The sequence below is a fragment of the Arvicola amphibius genome, chromosome 5 (assembly GCF_903992535.2).
Source record: "Arvicola amphibius chromosome 5, mArvAmp1.2, whole genome shotgun sequence".
NCBI classification, from domain to species: Eukaryota; Metazoa; Chordata; class Mammalia; order Rodentia; family Cricetidae; genus Arvicola; species Arvicola amphibius.
In genome coordinates this window covers 5,240,240-5,259,972 of record NC_052051.1, presented here as the reverse complement: position 1 = coordinate 5,259,972, position 19,733 = coordinate 5,240,240, and the positions used below count along the sequence as shown (strand labels likewise).

The 19,733-nt window shown below is 46.4% G+C and overlaps 1 protein-coding gene across 8 annotated transcripts in view; it reads right to left on the bottom strand.

Annotated features, from left to right (window-relative positions):
- LOC119815406 (putative serine/threonine-protein phosphatase 4 regulatory subunit 1-like) overlaps nt 1-19,733 on the bottom strand; it is an 80,434-nt gene that overhangs the window by 13,475 nt on the left and 47,226 nt on the right. For all 8 annotated transcript variants that reach the window (XM_038331519.2, XM_038331522.2, XM_038331520.1 and 5 more), the window contains exons 6-11: nt 12,254-12,400; nt 4,869-4,976; nt 4,212-4,277; nt 2,278-2,436; nt 1,520-1,704; nt 119-561 (exon numbers count right to left, since the gene is read on the bottom strand). In XM_038331519.2, coding sequence (XP_038187447.1) covers nt 119-561; nt 1,520-1,704; nt 2,278-2,436; nt 4,212-4,277; nt 4,869-4,976; nt 12,254-12,400 — 1,108 coding nt within the window. The remainder of the gene's footprint in view (nt 1-118; nt 562-1,519; nt 1,705-2,277; nt 2,437-4,211; nt 4,278-4,868; nt 4,977-12,253; nt 12,401-19,733) is intronic.

The window sequence follows — 19,733 nt, the reverse complement described above, 5'->3', positions numbered from 1 at the left end:
AGGCATGACCCTGAGTGAGGATAGTTAAGAGAGTATACTGACAGACATTGCCGCACAGGGGCCTGGGGGGGAAGGAAGCAGTCCTACACCATCCACAACACAGACATCCTGTCTTCACCTTGAATGTCTGGGTCCTGCAGCAAATGCCCCTGCAGACTCTTCAGGACTTTCTGGATTTCGCTTCTGGCCACACAGCTGTCACACGCAGCCTCAGGTCCACTGTGGCTCTCTTCCAGGGGTTCAGGTCCACTGTGGCTCTCTTCCAGGGGTCCAGCCCCACTCAGAAGCACCTCCACTTCTTTGCTTATGTCAGGCAGAGGAGTTCGCCAATACAGGAAAGTGCTGAACATGTCCTCGGAAGTTCCTGGACCTGCTTCATGGTCACTGTTGCTGAGGCAGCCACTGCCCCCTGGGAGCGCTGGGAAAGCTAAGGCTGGAGACGAGCTCCCTGGCTGGCTCTCTGCCGTGTCTGCAGAGGAGCTACTGTCGTGCCGGTGGCTGGTCCTGACAGAGGCCTCTTCTGGAAGCAGGTCTGGCTCCACGTGCACTGCTGCTTTAGGACTAGAGCAAAGGAGGGAGCAAGCTCTCAGCGCCACAGAGCAGACAGGAAGGAGGCGGAAGCAGGGACCTCCACCCTCCTGCCATTGTGTCAGAAGACTGCTACCTCACAGCTGCCTCAGTACCACTCTGTCCCCTGGGAGAGCAGTGTGCACTGAAAATACCCCTAAAGTTTATCAGTACCCCAGGAGGGGCAGGCTTTGGAACAAAAGGCTCAGGCACCAGCAAGAGCTGACTGTGTGCCAGTCTCTTGGAAAGCCTTGATGAGGAAGACCTGGTCCCGGGAATGGCACAGCAGAAGCACCGTGAGTGCAGGAGGAGGAAGAGGAGGAAGTATGGAGGAGGAGGACACTGAGTGCAGCAGGAGGAAGAAGTCTGGAGGGATGAGAAGGTCTGTATGCAAAGGTGTCAGGTGCCCACACAGTCCTACCTCACATTCCTGCATAATGGGGTGCTTAAAAATTACCTCAATATGGCCAGTCCATGCCCACCATTGTCATAGGGCAAGCTGAACAGCCCAAGATCAGCCTTCACACTAGTAAAACACTGAGGGTCAACACAGCACACAAGGATGGGGCCTTTGTATACACAGACTGTCCCATGTCACAAATGTACGTCTGGGATACTTCACCTTTTTCCCTGTGTAAATTCTCCAAAGAACTCCATTACTTGAGGAGAAAAAGAATTTTCTTTACAGGTCATTTCATCCCCACCCTCCGTGAAGATCTGATCTAACTGAAGAGACTCGGTAGCTCCGTTATTTATAACCTGGCAGTCATGTTTCAAAATCATTACTGCAATTACTTTTTGCTTCTTTACATAATTAAAACTCTAATATTCCATCTTGCCCAGAAGGTCACTATTACTAAAACTGGAGATGAGATAATTGCTAGAATTCTAGATAGATGCTTGAGGTGAAGGGGGAGGGTGGGTTGTGCCAAGTATACTGGCTGGAGCTTACCCGTTTGAGGAGTCGGCACTGCAACTGGTGAACCTGGGTGGTCTAGAGGCAAACCCAGAGTCCACCTCTTGGCTTGGTGGCCTGATGCTCAGGGTGCCATCCTCCCGAATGGACAGGCCAGCTCGGGGTGGGTTTGCAAACGTGGAGATAAAGGGGCCGAGTGACTGAAAGGCAGCTTGGCGCACCTGGAACCAGAGCACACAGTGTTGACCTGCAGCAGGGACCAGATCTGACACCAGGGCAGGACAGAGATGGCTGACCTCAAGTTTGCTGCTTTCTAACCACCCACTAAAAGCCAAGTAAACCATTATCAATGGAAAAGAGGTACATTAAACCCCACAGCCTAGTCTTCATGTGAACTCCACTTAACACTAGACTTCATGAAGACTGTAGGAAGACCTCACTGACAGTGTCCAACCTGCCTATGGCAGTGTAGGAAAGAGAATAAAGCACTTAGAGATTTTTCTTCTCAATTCTGGCTTCTACATTGTACACTTTCCCCAAGTGTTGAACTGTGTGCCTCTTTCTTAGTATTTACCCCAAAGGCTTTGACATTTTAGTAACCCTAATTTTGATCTCACAACATCTAGCTCTGACTACAGCCATCAATGAATGAAAGGGAAACATACATACATACATACATACATACATACACACACACACACACACACATGCATGCCAGAAACCAAGACGGAAATTGGAGACAGCAGGACAGCTGGAGAGATTGACACCTGGTGGCCAGTTGTGTGAGCACTCACCCATCGACAGGGATCACTGATGAGTCTGATGAAGAGGGGCGAGAGCTGGGCCCTGCGGACCTCAGGGGAGGTGTTGCAGGACACAGCCACAAAGCACTCTGCGCATGCTTTCCGCATCCCCCACATGCTATCGGAGCAGAGCTCAAAAAACGTTGGTATCTACCAGACAAACAAAAGCTACTCAAATATGAGCACCCTGTAGATGGTCCCAATAGCCTACAAAGGCAGAGCCACAGGGGCATAACAAAACAACAATAAAAAGATAACAGCAAAACACATTCTCTAAAGGGATCACATAAAAGAAACAGTAAGTAGGAAAAGAATGCATAGCTCTTTCACCACCTAACCTTAACAAGTGATTTGGTTAAATTTGAAGATAATGGAGAAAACAACAAAGAGAAGGGCCAACACTCCTTCCTCAGCTAAATTAGATCAGCTCAAAAGTCAGAGACTTGGTGAATGGCAGACTCACTCAGCCACGGGCACTGTCTTTGACCAAGGTATTGTCAGCCTGTGGTAGTTGAGAGTAGACACGGGGCTCACGCCTGTAATCCCAGCACTCAGAAGACTGAGGTGGAAGGATTACGCATTTGAAGCTAGTCTGGGCTACACAGAATGTGAGAATATAAATAATTTCTGTCTACAGACATGCACATTATGTCCAGAGGAAGGTAGATGACCTGTCTATTCCTCTGGAAGTCACCTGGATTCTGTGCTCAGACTGTGAATGTGTACTGTGGGGCTCTCCATTGAGATTGGCTGTTATATTTTTCTGGTTTCCTTTATTAGCAAATGAGTTAAATATAATTTTTTTTACCTATGTTCATTTATGTCTACATGAAGTTGGCCATTATCTCTTTTAAATTTTATCTTTTAAAGAGCTTTGATTTTAATATCCTAATGTAAAACACTTAGCTGAAAATGTTTCACAAATGAGAGCACGGTGTGACAGAGGGAAGAGCCACCTACAGGAAAATGGCTGTGCTGGCCACTGCTGCCCCCACCAAAGACATCAACGAGATGCTAACATTCTTGAGGCCTTCAGAGCAGAAGCCCAGGATAAATTGTCTTGGCTTACAATGGCGTTGATGTGGCTTACACTTTAAATAAACAAAATGTGCTTCTGAACTGAAATTTAAAAATCAATTTGGAGATGACCCTCTTTGAGGTTAAATTCCAACCACAAAGCTAGAGCATTAATGAAGAGACAGGGGCAGTCTGAGAGCCCAGCAGCCGCCTAGGCGAAGATAACCCAGTATAATCCCTGTCCTCAAGGTACCCATCTGTGAACCCTCACAAGAGGTCCTATGACAAAAGGATACAGGGGATTAAAAAAGAAACATTCTACAGCATGTGGGCAGGTGAGTCTGGGCAAGGCCAGAAGGCCAGAGTGCAGTCCAGCTGAGCTAGCAGCACGTGAGGGTCTCTCAATGGACAGGTAGAATGGTCTTGAGAAGAGCCACTGCCTCACAGGAGTGAAAGTCATAGCAGGGGGCACTAGAGATGTGGTGTTCCATTGGCCACATCAGTCACGGGAACTTTGACTCCCAGTTGAGACTGTGTGGCCAGAGCTGAACCCAGCCAGACCAGCACAGTGGGGCAGATGTGGGGTGACTGCAGGCACGGTAGAATAAATACTTTTAAAGAGACCTGAATGGTGACAAGGCTCTGTATTTTAACCCAGAAACCAAGAAAAATATGCCTAGTGTTTGCAGACTCAAAGGCAAGAAAGAGCACCAGAAGGGGTGGTGAGAAGGCAGCTGAGAAAACACAGACAGAGGAGGCACAGGAGATGTGACCAGGAGTGGGAACAGCATCAAGGTCACAAGGCACAGCACAGTGTCTGGGCTCTCTGTGCCCATCCACTTGCCGACAGATTTGCAAAGCACATCAAGAAGTGTGGCAGCAATTACGATTGGCAAAGCTTCACATACCAAAAATTGCTCAGTGGCTTCTTGTCCGACAGCATGACAAATATCACCAAAATGCGTGGCGCATACCTGTGAAAGGCAAAGGCCTCCCCATCATTTCTTTTTCTTTCTTTTTGTCTTAACAAATTGTAAAGCCTAACAAGCAGGAACCCTGAGAGCAATTATCCCTCTAGTCAGACAGCTAACAAGCCTGTACCAGGCCCATCGCCCACACAGCACCATGCCAGGTGCCTGCTGCATTGAAAACAGGGATTTACAGGAGGTTGCCCACTTCTTTGGGTTCCTGGCTCCTAATTGATCTTGATGCATAATGCATTTGGTAGTGATAAGGCAGAGCCTGTTCGCTTCCCTGCATAGTGAACGAGACCCCCCAGTCCTGACCACGCTTGTCACATGGCCTGAAGAGCAAGGTAGAAGCTGGGGCATCACTACCTCTAAGCAGGGCTGAGAAAGCTAAATCTTGAGCAACCCAAAGGGAAACCAGGAATAGGGTGGAAGGTGCAGAGATGACAAGAGGGTTCTGGAACTAATCATTCCAAGGAATCAAAGAACCTGTGAGTCTGTCCATTGTTACCTGGACAGCAGTGGCCCTCCCGAGAATTGACTAAACAAGTAGACAGGGACACTAGAGCGACAGACTGCAGTCTCTTATGCTCCTACCTTTCGAACTTGGAAGAGTTTTCCATCGCTGCACAGTTCACAGAACCGAGGCAGCAGCAGGCGCTTAACTGTGTTCTTCTTCAGCATGGACGCCATTCTGCAGATTATCTGTGTGCAACAAGAAGAGCAGGACGGCCTGACACACCAAACGTCTCCATCACAGGGGTAAAAAGACACGCATTTGAAATAGTCCTCAAATACCCAGGAAGGAAAACACAGGATACCTTTGAGTTCTGTCAAGTCAGATGGTCAACAGAGGACAAAGGTGTCCCTAACATTACCCAGATATGAGCTCTCCTGCAGCTCTGTCAGCAGCTGCCCAGCCCCTACCATGCACCACCTGATTGATCGTCACTGGATGTTTTCCCTCCAGGATGGTTACTGTCCCACTTTTCAGATAAGGAAACCAGCACAGAGACGTGTCCAGTGGTGTAAATACAAATGAAGTGCCTTGGGGTGAGACACAACCACAGGACACACAGGCAACACTGCTCCGCACGGCTGTGGCTGAGCAGGCTTCACACTCCATTCCTGAGCCAAAAACTGAGACCCCAAGCAAACACTACAGGGTTACTGGTTTGAAAATTCAGGTTTGAGCCTTCCAGGAAAGCTGGAAAGAGTAAAGTACTTAGGGAGGAATCCAAAAGGAAGCCAAGAAAGAAGAGCTCACCATCATGATGCTATCTTATCTGCCTCACTAGACAGTCTATGAGCTGGGTACATACAGAGAAGATGATGAGGGTCACATAACTACTGCCTGGAAAGCAAGATCTGAAACACTTCTCACAGCTCAGGTAACACTCTTCAGAGAAAAGTAAGAAAATCTACTTTCTATTTTATCAACAAGATACAAAACAAAAACAAAATCTGCACAGGCATGGACCTAGCATCATTAAGAAATAAATAAAATGAGCATGAGACTAGAAAGTGTGATCCATAGTTAAAAAAACAAAAACAAACAAAAAGCAGTACTCAGAAGTTAGAATTTACAAACTTTAAAAAGAACATAAAGCAGTCATTATAAATATGCTTGGGAACTACAAAGAAAAGACAGTTACAATTAATGAGCAGACCAAGACTCTCCTCAAAGAAATGGAAACTACAGAATAGAATCACACAGTAACAGAGTAGCTTTGTAACAGGTGCCCTTGAATGGAACTGGACTGACAAACAGCAAGTTAGGGAAGGTATCAACTCTGGGTGTGCCTGTGTGAGCATCTCCAGGAAGCAGCTCCTGGCCCAAGAGTGCTTTAATCCACTAACGGGGGTGGTGGGGCCTGTTTGGGATGAAGGAGGTCATGGGGACATCTGGGACTGGATCTGGCCCTGGCCTCTCCTGTTCCTGTTCTGTTCTGCTCCCTGTCCTCCTTGATGTCAGCCATTCTGCCTAATATTTCCCATCATGAACAGATGAGAACCTCTGAAATTGCAAAAATAATAAAGCAAATAAATATTTCTATCTTGTGAGTCTCTTTCATCAGGTACTGTCACAGCAGTGAGCTGCAGCTGTCCATGAGCCTTGGAGATCAACTGCCCTGTGGATAACAGCTACGGAAGTTCAGCAAACTGAAGAGTCAGCTATTTGAAAGCAGTGAGGGCCAACCAAAAGGCAGAGATTGCATGTCTAGATGCCCTTAAAAGATGAAGGCCAGCCAGGAGTGTTGGCATAGGACTTCGATTTTGCACTCAAGAGTCTGAAACAGGAGGATTATGAGTTATGGTGAGTTCAAGACCGGCCGGGCTTACACAGTGACATTACCTCAAAAAACTAAAAAGGAACTGCATTGCAAAGGAAGGAGTATGTGAAGGAACATATAGAAGGAGCAGCGGGCTGCGTGCGTCCCACCACCCGGCTAGCTTTACACCCGAAATAATTACACGGAAACTGTATCATTTAAACACTGCCTGGCCCATTAGTTTCAGCCTCTTATTGGCTAGCTCTCACATCTTGCTTTAACCCATTTCTAATATCTGTGTAGCACCACGAGGTGGTGGCTTACCAGGAGAGATCTTAACCTGCGTCTGACTCAGAGAGGAGAGGCATGGCGACTGCCTGAGGCATCTGCCTGACTCTGCTTTCTTTCTCCCACAATTCTGTTCTGTCTACTCTGCCTACCTAATTTTATGTCCTATTAAAGGGCCAAGGCAGTTTCTTTATTAACCAATGAAAGTAATATAGACAGATGACCCTCCTCCATCAGGAACAAATCCCCAAACTTCCCAAGCCCTGTAAAATCTAGGTTGCTCAACAAATATGGAGTAGGATAACAAACACTGTTAGGACCCATTGTGAGAAGAAGAAGAAAAAAAAAAAGCTTGGGGAAGATACTGTATCTATAAAAGCTTAAGAATGAAAGCTGACTTCAGAGAGAAACAGGAGACCCAATGGCAACAATGGCTTTAACACTTTACAAAAAGAAACAGAGCTGTAGACCCACAGTTCTATACCCAGCAAAACTAACATAAAAAGTGAGGAAAGTAAGGACTCCTTTAAGACCAGAACCACTAGGAGCCTTGAAGGAAGTTCTTCACATGGAGAGAAATGATAGGAAGAGCAGTCACCAAAAATGGCAAAATTCAGCATATAAAATGCTATTATCTTTCTCTTAGTAATTTCTTCAAAAGATATAACTTTTTAAAAAAAATTGTAAAGCTACACTTTCTGATTTACAATGTAGCACATGAAAACAACAGCACAGAGGGTGGAAGCCAGTGACGGAGAAATCACAATGTAACCCTGAAAGTATTCAGTTACCCCAACACACAAATTAAATTAAAGAATTAATAGAAGAACAAAAAACTGGTAAGAAAAATGTAAAACAAATGCAAAAGGGTAGAAACAAATCCAAACATGTCAACAACAATATCAAGCAAAATGGATTAAGTATGCCAATTAAAAGGCATAAACAATGAGACTGGATACAAGAAACCCAATCATGTGCCCATGAAAAAAGAAACTTGTAAACATAAATAATTCTTGATGATACGTTAGTAACTCAGACGGGCATAAGCATTGAACCTGCCTCTTTAAATACAGCAGAAAAGATAGGTTCAAAACCACTGCTTCCTTTTTACAAACCAAGCAGGCTGAACTCTTGAAAACAGAAGGAAAGGAACAAAGTAGAAAGTCATAGCAAAACAAACAACTGAGAAAGTAAGGTTTAAAACTGAGTTGAAATGCTAAAAGAATTGACAATCATGAATGAAAGGAAACACTGGAGATCTGTCAGACAGTGAAGGGTGAATGAGCGCTGCCAACAACGCTATCCTAGGAAATCTCAGTTCACATGAAGAAAATAAGTTCTCTTAAACACAGAACAAAAATGAACTCCTCATGTGAACTGAATTTATCAAAACCATGTCATGCCACAAAGAAAACTCTAGAGCCACATTTTTGACTGGTGTGCTCTAACAAGAATTTAGGAAGAGAAAAGAGCTCTGATCTTAAACAAAATTGCTCAGAAGGGCCACTTCACAGCAGGATGCCAGCTAGGCACAAAGGCCAGTGGGTAAGTCCCAGGAGGAGGCCTACTGCACACTCTCCTTACTCCTGAAAGGACACAGCAGCTGAGAACTTGGCAGACACCATCTCTGACTATGTCAAAATTGGCATAACAGTGTCTGAGTCCTAAGCTTCCTGCCATGACATACCAAAAACATGTTTATGTCTATGACATTTCTGTCAGAGAAACAGAGGCTAACATCAAAATGGAGGAGACAGCAGGCGATGCTAAGACAGAAGACACTCTACAAAAGAACTGGCCTAGACTGTGTTGAGACCTCCCAAACACCTAGGAACCACCTAAGATCAGGAGAGCAGAGAAAGGATGACTCAGGGCCAAGAGAGACTGACAGACATGCAATGTCAAGCTAGGTGACATCAGCACTCACTGAAATGTTCTGACTCCATCCCTGTGCTATCCTTGGGTTAGGAAACACACACCGAAGTCTTTGAATGCAAAATGACCAAGTCTCCAACTCATTCTCAAATGGCTCGTGTGTGTGTGTGTGTGTGTGTGTGTGTGTGTGTGTGTGTATAGACACACATATATACGTGTATACATACATGCATATATACATAGATGCTTTGCACAATATATATACCATATGCTTTACACACATGCATATGTCTGTGCAAACAGAAAAGCAAGGATGGCACACATAAAAGTGACAAGCTACTAGAGAAACGGGAACAAGGGCACACAGGAGCTCATATTTATATTTTTCTAGTTCTTCTGCAAGTTTGAAATTAAAACAATAAAAAGCTACCTCCTTTAGGAAGAATATCCCAAAATAAGTAAACAGAAAAAAAAAAAACAGAAGGAAGGAAGGACAGACATTCTGTCTCCAAGCTTTGTCTCTCAGGGACACAGCACTGCCATAGTACAGTGAAGAATTCTGGGCGGGTAATATAGCCATCATTCTGTTGAGAATTTGTATACAGACAAGAGAATGGGGGGAGGGGGAGAAAGAAACACAAAGAAACCTAATTGGGGTGAGGGAAGGGTAATCCAAGCCCAGAACACAAATCAGGAAAAGGCCTCTGTCTTCAAACTCTGAGGACACCTGTTTCTGATGTAATGCTTAGCAGAGTGTACACTGACAGCCACAATAAATGAGGATGTGAGACCTCTGTATCCAGGGCAACGGGCAACTAAAGAGCTCCCTGTATCTCTTTCCACTCCTCCTCGTCCACCACACCCACATGACCTTATTACTACACCATATAAGACAAATCCAGAATCATTAAAAGGCAGCACACAGTGACAAGAAATGACATTCCAGCAGCCCTGGGAAGCACTTGTGTGGAATAACGGTCGTCACCAGTTGCTTGGAGCCAAGTATTCTTTACAGCCCACCACAGCATTCTCTTAAATAAATGCACAAATAAAAATGAATCAAAGTAGGGATGACGCCAAAAAATAAGGAAGCCTTACTGTGAAAACGTGTTGAGAGAAAAACAGGCTTCTGACAATTAGTTATCATCGCAGAATGCTAATGGCCTCCCTGCAAGCAAGAGGAATTATAATTGGTCTCCAGTGGCCTGTTTATCCTGTTGAGATATAATTACAAGATACAGCGCTCACAGTTTTTACCAATCCATTCATCCAACAACTAACATTTATTCGGCACTGACTCTGAGCTTGGCCTTGTGTTGGGCACTGATGGTGTGAGGCCACAGTGACCCGAGGTCAGAGCTCACCGTTTCAAGGGACAGGTAAATGGAGCTTTATAACTCAACTGCTAAGTGAAAGGAGATGGGCATGCAGCAGCCTGTGATCACAGAGAGGAGGCATCACTAGCAGTGATCAAGGTATAGGGAAAGACATCAGCAAAGCAATGTGCATATACATGGGATAAGTCATGACCTGAGTCCTGTCCCCACAGAACAATCAGAACTGACTGACTGTGACTCCCAACGAGAACTGAAGCTGAGGAAGAGAGAGATGTGTGTGTCATCCATGTAACAGGCCATTTCCTGCAGAACAGCCTCCTTCTGAGCATCTGCAGAGCCACAACATTCACACACAAGGCCACAAAGAGTCCAGAATGTAGAGAGTTTTGTCCAGTCCAATCCGCTTCTACCATCGCCATCGCTCTGTTCTCAGTAAACACACGCTATTATTGTAGATTTTAGGGTACTGAACCAGACAACAATTTTCTTGGGGAGCTCCATAACATACATGTAATCTTTTCTTCCTCAAATAAAATCACCTACATGCCACATACATTGTCATTTCCCAGCTGAAAAGAAGACAGCCCCACAGCTCTTGATTTCCAGGGCCCCCTAACTTCCAGGATCCAGGGAAAGAACTGGACCAGAGCACAGTTGGCCCATAGAACAGCATCTTCTGCTCCTGTGGGATCCACAGAAAGACAAGCAAGCCCTCCAAACACAAGAAGACAGAGTTGCATGACTGGTCTGGGCATGCACAGTAGGGCTTCAAATCACAAACCAGAAACCAATTTAGTCTGCAAATGGCCTGTGGGGATTGTTTATGGAAGGCTTGTTATATTTTCCAAACAGTCCTACCAAAAAGAAAAAAGAAAAAAATGGGGGGGGGGGGGGTGGACCCCACTGATAAGAATGGAGTGTTTGGAAACAAAACAAAATAAAAATCCTGCATAAATGCCTTCAGCATTATTCTCTGTGGCATTATCAGTCTTTAGGGATAAGATTCTTGGCTGCCAGCTGTAACCTTGGAAACTCGCTGGACCAACTTCCAAATGAAAAAGAAGATCTACTTGGCAAAGTTCACTGCTCCACTGCCAAATACCCTGGCTAAATGCTATTAACCAGGTTCATTTTGCAAAGTAAATTAAATTTCTTGTAGAGAAACTTGAAATTTATAAAAGAACCCTGGAGAATTTGAATTTTAATAATCAATTATTCCTCAGACTGATTCATCTTATAAACATATGGAATATGCAAAAAATTAAATTAGTTTAAAAATCCAGACCTCTAACGCATAGTTGAAAAAAAAACTTTTATATAAATGAAGAATAATTGCCAACGTTCTGACGCTGCAATGTAATTTTTTAGTTACATGGCGTATAATGCTTTTGCACTTTGGGAAAAAAAATAATTCCTTCCTGTAACGTCATTCCTTTCTGAACAAGAAAACAACTATCTGCTCACCCGGCATTCATCATCCAGGCCGGGCCGATCCTGCAGCTCTGAACTGGAACTCTCGGGAAGGGTCCAGCACACAGTCTCATCTGCACGGGCCAACAGAGGGGAGTGCTTGAAGGAAATGAGGTGGCCCATGATGGTCCCTGAACACAGAGGAGGAGCAAGGCCAGGCTGTGGCACTGGGCGAGCACAGCAGAAGCCAGCAGTGCTCACCATCAAATAACGAGGAAGGAGGAGGCCAGGGCTACTATACAGCCCCTTACTAATAGTATATGTAGCCTGATACCACAGGATGCCACAGGGAAATCCAACATGGCAGGGCAGAGGCTGAGTCTCCCCTCTCTGCTTCTGCCAGTGTGCTGCCACACCCACTTGTCAGGGATCTAGCACTGCTTACACACCTTCTTGGCATCAACAGAAGACATCAGGTCTGTTGGATTATTCCTGGCCCGTGACTGGGGGAAACAAGGGTAAAATCCCCAGGCTGAGAAGTTCTGCCGTGAGAATGAAGATCCTGAGCAGCAGCGGTTTGAGTCAGTGGCTGGCAACACTCACATGGCTGGGACTTCTCCAGCCCTGGTGCTCGAGAATGAGCACGTCTAAAAACAGGTTCAAAGCTACTAGTTGAACTGCCTTGAATGAGCCCTGGCCACCTTACTCAGGGAATGGTGCTGGCCAAAGTCCAGCTCTTGTGAGAATTCAAGTCCTACATTAGCCACCAGGTTTGCAAGCCACTCCCAGGAAGACTTACACTCATGGCCTCTGCTCTGCACTCATCGTCACAGACAGGGGAAGAGCGCTCCAGCAGAATGGGACACACTTGGCCTTCGATGTCACACTGGGAAATTAGACCTTGCTCCACAAGAGCCAGCAGCACCTCCTGGCTGGATTTTCTGACCTGGAGGGGAATAGAAGAAGGTGAAACAGGAGATGGGGAGATGCTTTCTCAGGATGGAGACAGCTCTCCCCTAATGGCCCTCCACCTTCCTCTGGGTCTACTCTTTGCTCCACTTCTGGAGAGAGCCCCAGTCTCCTGGTGGAATCATTCCTCCCGTATAGACATGTTTTGGGTATGATTCCTAACTGTCATGTATCTTCCAGAGGGTGAGATTGGAGAGCAGTCCCATGTCTGAAATGCCTCTTATTCTCAGCACACCCTTAGTACAAACAGCGGGTAACAGAACATCTCATTCTGTTAGGGCTGGTTGGATGGATGCACATCTGCCCCACTGGCATAGGTATCAAAAGGAATGCCAGCACCTACTCCTGCTCCTATGCAAACCTGGATCATCACATACAAGACCTGAGTGGTTTCTGGAAGAGTCCCACTATGGTGGAGAGCACCGGCAGAAAAAAGATGCTTCTCGTCCTTGGCCATTGTGCAGTGAGCCAACAAAAGGGTGTAAAGGGACCAAAAGAAGCTAAAGAGGCATTTTTTAGGAAATGAAAGCACTTGAATTCCCATTTATAGAGAGAGCAATGAAATATGCAGTTCATTGTCAAGAGAGGAAGGCAAGAAAATCATAATGGGCCCCAGAAGTGAACAGACATTGTCACCAATGATCAGCCCGTAGCAGGGTACAAGCGGGTAAACCCTGAGGCTGTAGCCACAAAGGCTACATGGCACCATGGCTTTTGACCCTGGTGCAGGGAGGGAAACTGTGCTTCAAAAAGATCGCTCTGGTAGTAGTGCTCCAAATGAATGGCAGGCAATGTGAGACAATACAGAGGGCCTGCAAGGCATCGAAGGCAGAGCCCAGTGGGGAGAATGAGACCCTGCTAAGTTGGCTGTGTCAAGAAAGGTGATGGCCTAGCAATATTACCCAGCATGGTGACAAGACTGGGTCCTGCTACAGTGATTCAGGTGTCACACTGATTAAGGAGCAGGCATGTGCCAGGAACTAAGGACATGAGAAAAAGAAACATTTCTGGGGCAGCCTGGATGGAGACTCCACATTGGAGGCGGCACCAAGTACATGTAGAGTGCACCAGGAGCGAGTCGGGACACTCACAGGCAACCACTAAGGCTACACAGAGCACAGTGGGGCCATGGCCAGAATAAGTGGCCACCAAGGACGTAGAGAGGATAGCAGGAACTGCAGAGTCAAAGAGGAAACTTGGAGACAGGTGTCCAAAGAGAGCCACTGCTCTCCAAAGGCATTTATTTCTATGTCAGTCTCTGGAACATGCAGCTACAGGTGGTAGAGTCTGGATCTTGTCTATGAACTGATTCAGTCCTTGACCTGTGGCAATGATGGGAGATGGGGGGGGGGGACCCTTGAGTCGGGGGGTGAAAGCCTAGCAGAAGAAAACCAAGTCATTAGGTCTTTTCTGGACTCTCATTTTTGCTTCCTCTCCACCACAAGTGAGCTGCTCTGCTCCACGCACGCTCTCTGATATAATGTTCTACTCCACACAGGTCCAAAAGCAACAGAGCCGACTGGCCATGGCACAAAACTTCTGAATCCAGGAGTCCAAATATACCCCCCTTTTTTGTTTCTGTTTGTTTGTTTTTCGAGACAGGGTTTCTCTGTGTAGCCTTGGCTGTCCTGAAACTTGCTTTGTAGACCAGGCTAGCCTCAAACTCACAGAGACCCACCTGCCTCTGCCTCCCCAATACTGGGATTAAAGGTGTGCGCCACCACCGTCAGCTTAACCTTTCCTCTTGGTAACTGGGTTATCTGGTATCACGACACAATAATGGAAAATGAATGGCCACCAAAGCTTCTTTAAAGGGACCTTTGAAGATGTGATTAAGAGGACCCTGATGCTAGCCAGGATTAACCCAGCGGTCATAAATGTCATCACAAGTATGTATTATGACAAGAGAAAGATGAAAGGAGAAGATGTGAAGAAATACTTACAAGTGGAGGGTCAAGTGACATAACCAGCAAAAGTTGGGCAGGTGAGGGCGGGTGGGCCAACCTTGACAACACTTTGCTTCCAAACTGTGAGAGGAAAGAAAGGCCCAAGGCTTAGAGCTGCCAAGTCCCTGGCACTTTGTTACCGTTGCCCCTGGGAAACAATACACCAGCAAAGGAAAGGGACCTCAGGTCCACAGAAGAGCATGCTCAGGAGAAGACAGAGATGAAACCTGGGGATGTGACAAGTTCCAGGTGACAGAAGCAAGGGAAACCTGCATGGAACAGGAACTGAGGGTGAGGTGAAGAAAGCCCAGGAAAGGCTGTCACGGCGCCACGAAGACCTCTGGGGACCAATACAACTACCAGAGAGTGCTACCAAGGGCTTCAGAGCACAGAAGTGACAGACCATGTTTTGGTATGAGTGATGATAACAGAGCAGTAACCAAGGACAAGCATGGGTAAGGAGCTCCTGGCCCTGCAGACAGGAGAGAGGGGTAAGAATAAAAGGCTTAGGAAGGCCATTATCTCGGAAGGTCCCAGAAGGAAAGAGTGACTGCTGACACTGTCCTGGCTACTGACGCCAGAACAGAAGAAAGAGGAAAAGGAGCAGGCATGGTAGAGAGAGCAGAACCAGTGTAGGGGTCTGGTCTCTCTGGTCTACAAAGCAAGTTCCAGGACAGCTAGGACTATTACACAGAGAAACCCTGTCTCTAGAAACAAAAATCAGAAACAAAAACAAAGATGGGGGTGGTTCATTATCCCTGTACCTGGGATGCTGAAGCAACAGGATCACTGTGAGTTCCAGGCCAGCTCAGGCTACAGTTGAGATCTTATCTCAACTCAAGCAAGCAAACAACAATGCATTTACTACATTTAACCTACTAATAGCCTGGCCAACCTCAAATGTGCTGAGTGATTACACTAGCAACAGCTGGACAAGATCGCCTACAATAACCCAATCTAATAGTAAAATGCTGTATAACTCAGGTGATTGGTTGAATGTAATAATGAGAGTAAAAGCCAAAGTAGTCATCTGTATACACTATGGCACCACCATAAAGAATCAGACCTTTAAGCCATCAGAGGCCTGTAAGCATCAAAAGCCTCTCAGGGTGCAAAGAGCTGAGAACAGTAGTTAGCACACATGGTGCTCAAGTAGATGCTGGTTGTTGTTCCCAAAGTTTCCACTGTCAGAGCACAGGAAGGTATGTGTACAGGAGCCCAGCCCAGGGCCCCAAGGGGATCAAGGGATACATGTGTTCCTTTTTCCTTCATACCATCTGCGTGGAGCAGCAGTAAATGACAGGCATCCAGTTCCCATTTCAAACACCCAAAGTGGCAGTGGAGTGGAGTGTAGATCAAGCAGAAACCAAGAGAGGCTGCCAACAGGTGACCTGGATCATGGTGGGGCTGGGTGGTACAATGCAATGGTAAGCACACATAAAGTGAACAGCTGAGCCCAGCACAGCTTAGTTCAATGGCCTACAACAAAAGAAACAGGAGACCATGGCCCAGAAAGCAGAGCCACACAGTTTATGTGATGTGCTAACAACCCCACTCAGAGCCACTCTCACAAGTGGGATGCCTATGACAACCTGCATGCAAAGGATGGTGGTACTTTGGAGCAGGAGAGGGGTACAGAGCACTTGGAACCACTACTGTAACCTTAAAATCAAAAGCAAAGAGCTGTCAAGCAAACCACAAACACTTGTTACATAAAGCGGGTGGGATGAGACGCGTGTTTATTTTATGATCCTTCTCTCAAGTGATTAAATTTGTCAAGATAATTTTAAAAATGAAAGTGTTTTTAAAACAAGAGTACTGAATCTTCCAAATGAGCTGATTAGCTGAATTCAAGGCCAAACAGCTCTATGTCTACCAGCTACCAGGAGCGGAAGCCCAGACAGAGGGAGCAGAATGGCCCAAACTGAGTGGGAGTGTGTGGGGGCTGCAGCAGATCCTCCAAGAAGATCAGCTGTAGTAAATGGGACCAAAGCCAAGAAGCAATGAGGAGGGAAACTGAGGCACAGAAACAACACAAGCTGAGAGTAGGCAGAGCGAAAACACTTCTTTAGAAGATGGTCAGCCGGGGCAGAAGGCAGGGGCGAGGCCTGCTGAGGACAGAGGTTTCCCAGCTTCCTGGCTCACACAACCTCAGAGGACTGCAACAAGGTACCAGGCTCTGGAGCTAGGTCACAAATGTTCCTAAAGGGAAGGACTCAGATTTGATGACAGGCAAGAGGTCCACAAGAGCCTGGACAATCCCAAGACAGACAAGTGAGCCTCAGGATCCAGGTCTGGTATCCAGCCATAGCCTCATTTCCCACACCTTAGCCTTCTCTCATCTGACACAAGAATGAAGGAATGAATGCCATGTGCCATGCTCCCAAGGCTGGTGGGACAGCCTGGAAACACCCCCAGCAGACCTGGAGCACAGCAGCTATTGTCCAGCTGTGCAATCACAGCTGCAGGATTTAGGTATTACCACAGGGCTGTGGCCGATACTCCTCAGGCTTATCAATCTGACAGAATAAGGCACCTATCCTAGGCTGAGGCAAAACCACCCATGTTTGTGCTAGAACACTGACTGACTAGGACTTCTAGGCACTGCCAGCAGTCCACTGCACACTTCCAAAGAGTCAGCACCTGATTATGAGAGGTAGACCTGGACAGGAGAGAAGGGCATTGGGAGGAGGAGGCTGGCTCCAGTGAGCAGGCCCTCATGAGGCTAATGGTGGGGATGGAGACAGCCTCCAGCCTCTACTCAGTGCAGTCAACTTTCTCAGAGCTCTGTTTTTGAAGATGGAAGGGCAGGAGGAGAGGAGGCCTTTGGGGTTAGGCATTTATGATGGAAACAATGGATATGTGGCACAGGTCTGACTGGATGTGGAGGTGAGGGGGAAGGGTTTCCAGAGTTCCCGGGCCGTGGCTCAGGGGAATTGAATATCTCAGATGGTGGCTCTGTTCACGGCAATAGGGGATGAAGATTGAAGGCCTCTATTTTCTCTGTGATGTAAAAGGCAAGGTCACTTTCTTGGCAAAAGGCAGGGCAGGTGAGGGGCCTGATGAGAATGTCAAAGGTCTAAGGGAACTGCCAAGGATAATGGGAGAAGCAGCTGATGAGGGACGGGGAAAGGATTGCCAGGCAGTACTGCACATCCAGCTGCAATTGGAGTCCATAAATTTCCAATGGCACCAATCAATGCATGACAGGACACCCTCCCACAGACTGAGCTTAGCAGGCAAGACTGGAAGAAGCCAGGCCTAGCTAGGTAGAGCCAAAGTAGCAGAAGTTCTACCAAAAGGCAGGAACATGGAGATGGATCTGAGGAGGAGGAGGGAGAGAGCACAGATGCAGAGCAGAGATTACTATAGAATCAGACATTACGGGGCTGTAGATCCAACGATCTGGAACAAAATATACAGCAAAGACAGGCGACAGAGGTCAGGAAAAAGGCAAACCCTTGGATAGTCTATCATTTTCAAGAATGCATCAAAAGAGAAAGAAAAATCAACAGAAGAACAAAAGTAGATGCCCGCACAGTTCACAGAACACTCAGACACACGCCGAGCTGAAGATGAGGCACACGACAAAATTAAAACCAGTGGAGATGATGAAGAAACAGGAGAATGTCTGTGGCCCTCAGACGAGCTTGCTGAGGGCAGAAATCTGTCCTGTTCATCTCTTCATCCCCAGGCACAACACACCAGGCTTGGCTCATAATGGGCACTCAGAAACTGTCAGAACAAATGAACGAATTGAGGAAGCCGCCCCGTGTTATGATCAGATGCGTGTGGGAGAAAATGCAAAGATAATCAAAATATCCATGGCAGGAGAGTGGAAATAGGATGGCTTTTTCCTTATCTGAAAACTCTATTGTGCCCTGTCACACTATGTAACAGTTAAAAATGACCATCTGTCCTTTTTAAGAACACCAGATCAAGAAAAAAACACAATCTAAATTTTTAGAATTTCTTGAAAATAGTGGTAATCTAAACATGGTATGTCATTAAAAATTTAAACACTTTCACCCTTTACAGGAAGTCATCTCTGAAATACACTGATACAAATACAAAGGACAGAGACTTCCTTCACAGCGTTTGTGTGTGTGTGTGTGGGGGGGGGGTGTATGCATGGGTACATGTATTCCATGGCATATGTGTGAAAGAGAACTTTTAGGAGTTGGTTCTCTCTTCCAACCCTGTTTTTGAGGCAACCCCTTTTGTTTCTGCTACTGGGCTGCAGACTCCAGGCTAGGTAGCCCTCAAGTTTCTGGGTAACTCTCCTGTCTCTGCTCCCATCACGAGCAGGAATGCTGGACTTACAGATGTGCTCCACTGTATCAAACCTTTCCACATGGCTTCCAGAGACTGAACTTGGGTCATCAAGTTTGTGTGAGAGCCCCTGAACAGTCTCCCAGACCCCTTCAACAATGTCATAGGTACTAAAGTTTCCCCAGTGTCCAACAGTATATGTGCTATCCCTAACCTCAGAAGCTGACACTGTAGGAAATTGGAGCAAGACCCACCTTGAGTCACTGCCCCAAGAACAGGGCACATGGCATGAAGAAAGCAGGAGGGGGCACAGCCACCTGAGAAAGGCCAGGGTGCAGGACACAGGGCACTCTCTGGAGAGCAGTAAGACTGATACCACTTGAGGAAGCAGGCCCAGAAGAAAGGGAGTCAGAAGGGAAGGAAGGAAGGAAGGAAGGAAGGAAGGAAGGAAGGAAGGAAGGAAGGAAGGAAGAAAGGAAGGAAAATTAGACTTCTCCAAATACACTGAGAGTTTTAAGTTTGGGAATTGGGTGAATATTTTCAATGCATCAGAGTCAGAATGACAAGAGCTACTCCTACTCTTGAAGAAAAACGTGTTCAGCCACAGCAGAACACTGGAGCCCAGGAGTTCAATGCCATCCCGAGCAACATAGTGAGTCCTTGTCTCAAAAGAGCAAAAGAATATGGGCTCTATAGATTATATCTAGGAATGTACATATGCATCTACAAAGAATACATGCAATAAATAACAACTGGAAAAAGAGACAGTGAATTTGAAGGAGACTGGGGAAAGGTAAATGGGAAGGTTTAGAGAGAAGAAAGGGAAGGAAGAAATGTAATTAAAACATAATCTCAAAAATAAACAAACAATAACACAGTAGATGAAAGCCACTCAGGCTAGTCTGGTATGCCTATTTTCTCAACAACTTAAGGCAGAGGCAAGAAATCCAATGTTCAAAGTCAGGCTGAGCAACTTACACCCAAAGTAAAACAAGGATGGGGGTGTAGCTCCTCCACTGCAGAGCGCATGCCTGGGTCCCACCCCAGCACCACACACACACACACACACACACCTCAATGTAGTAATGTGGA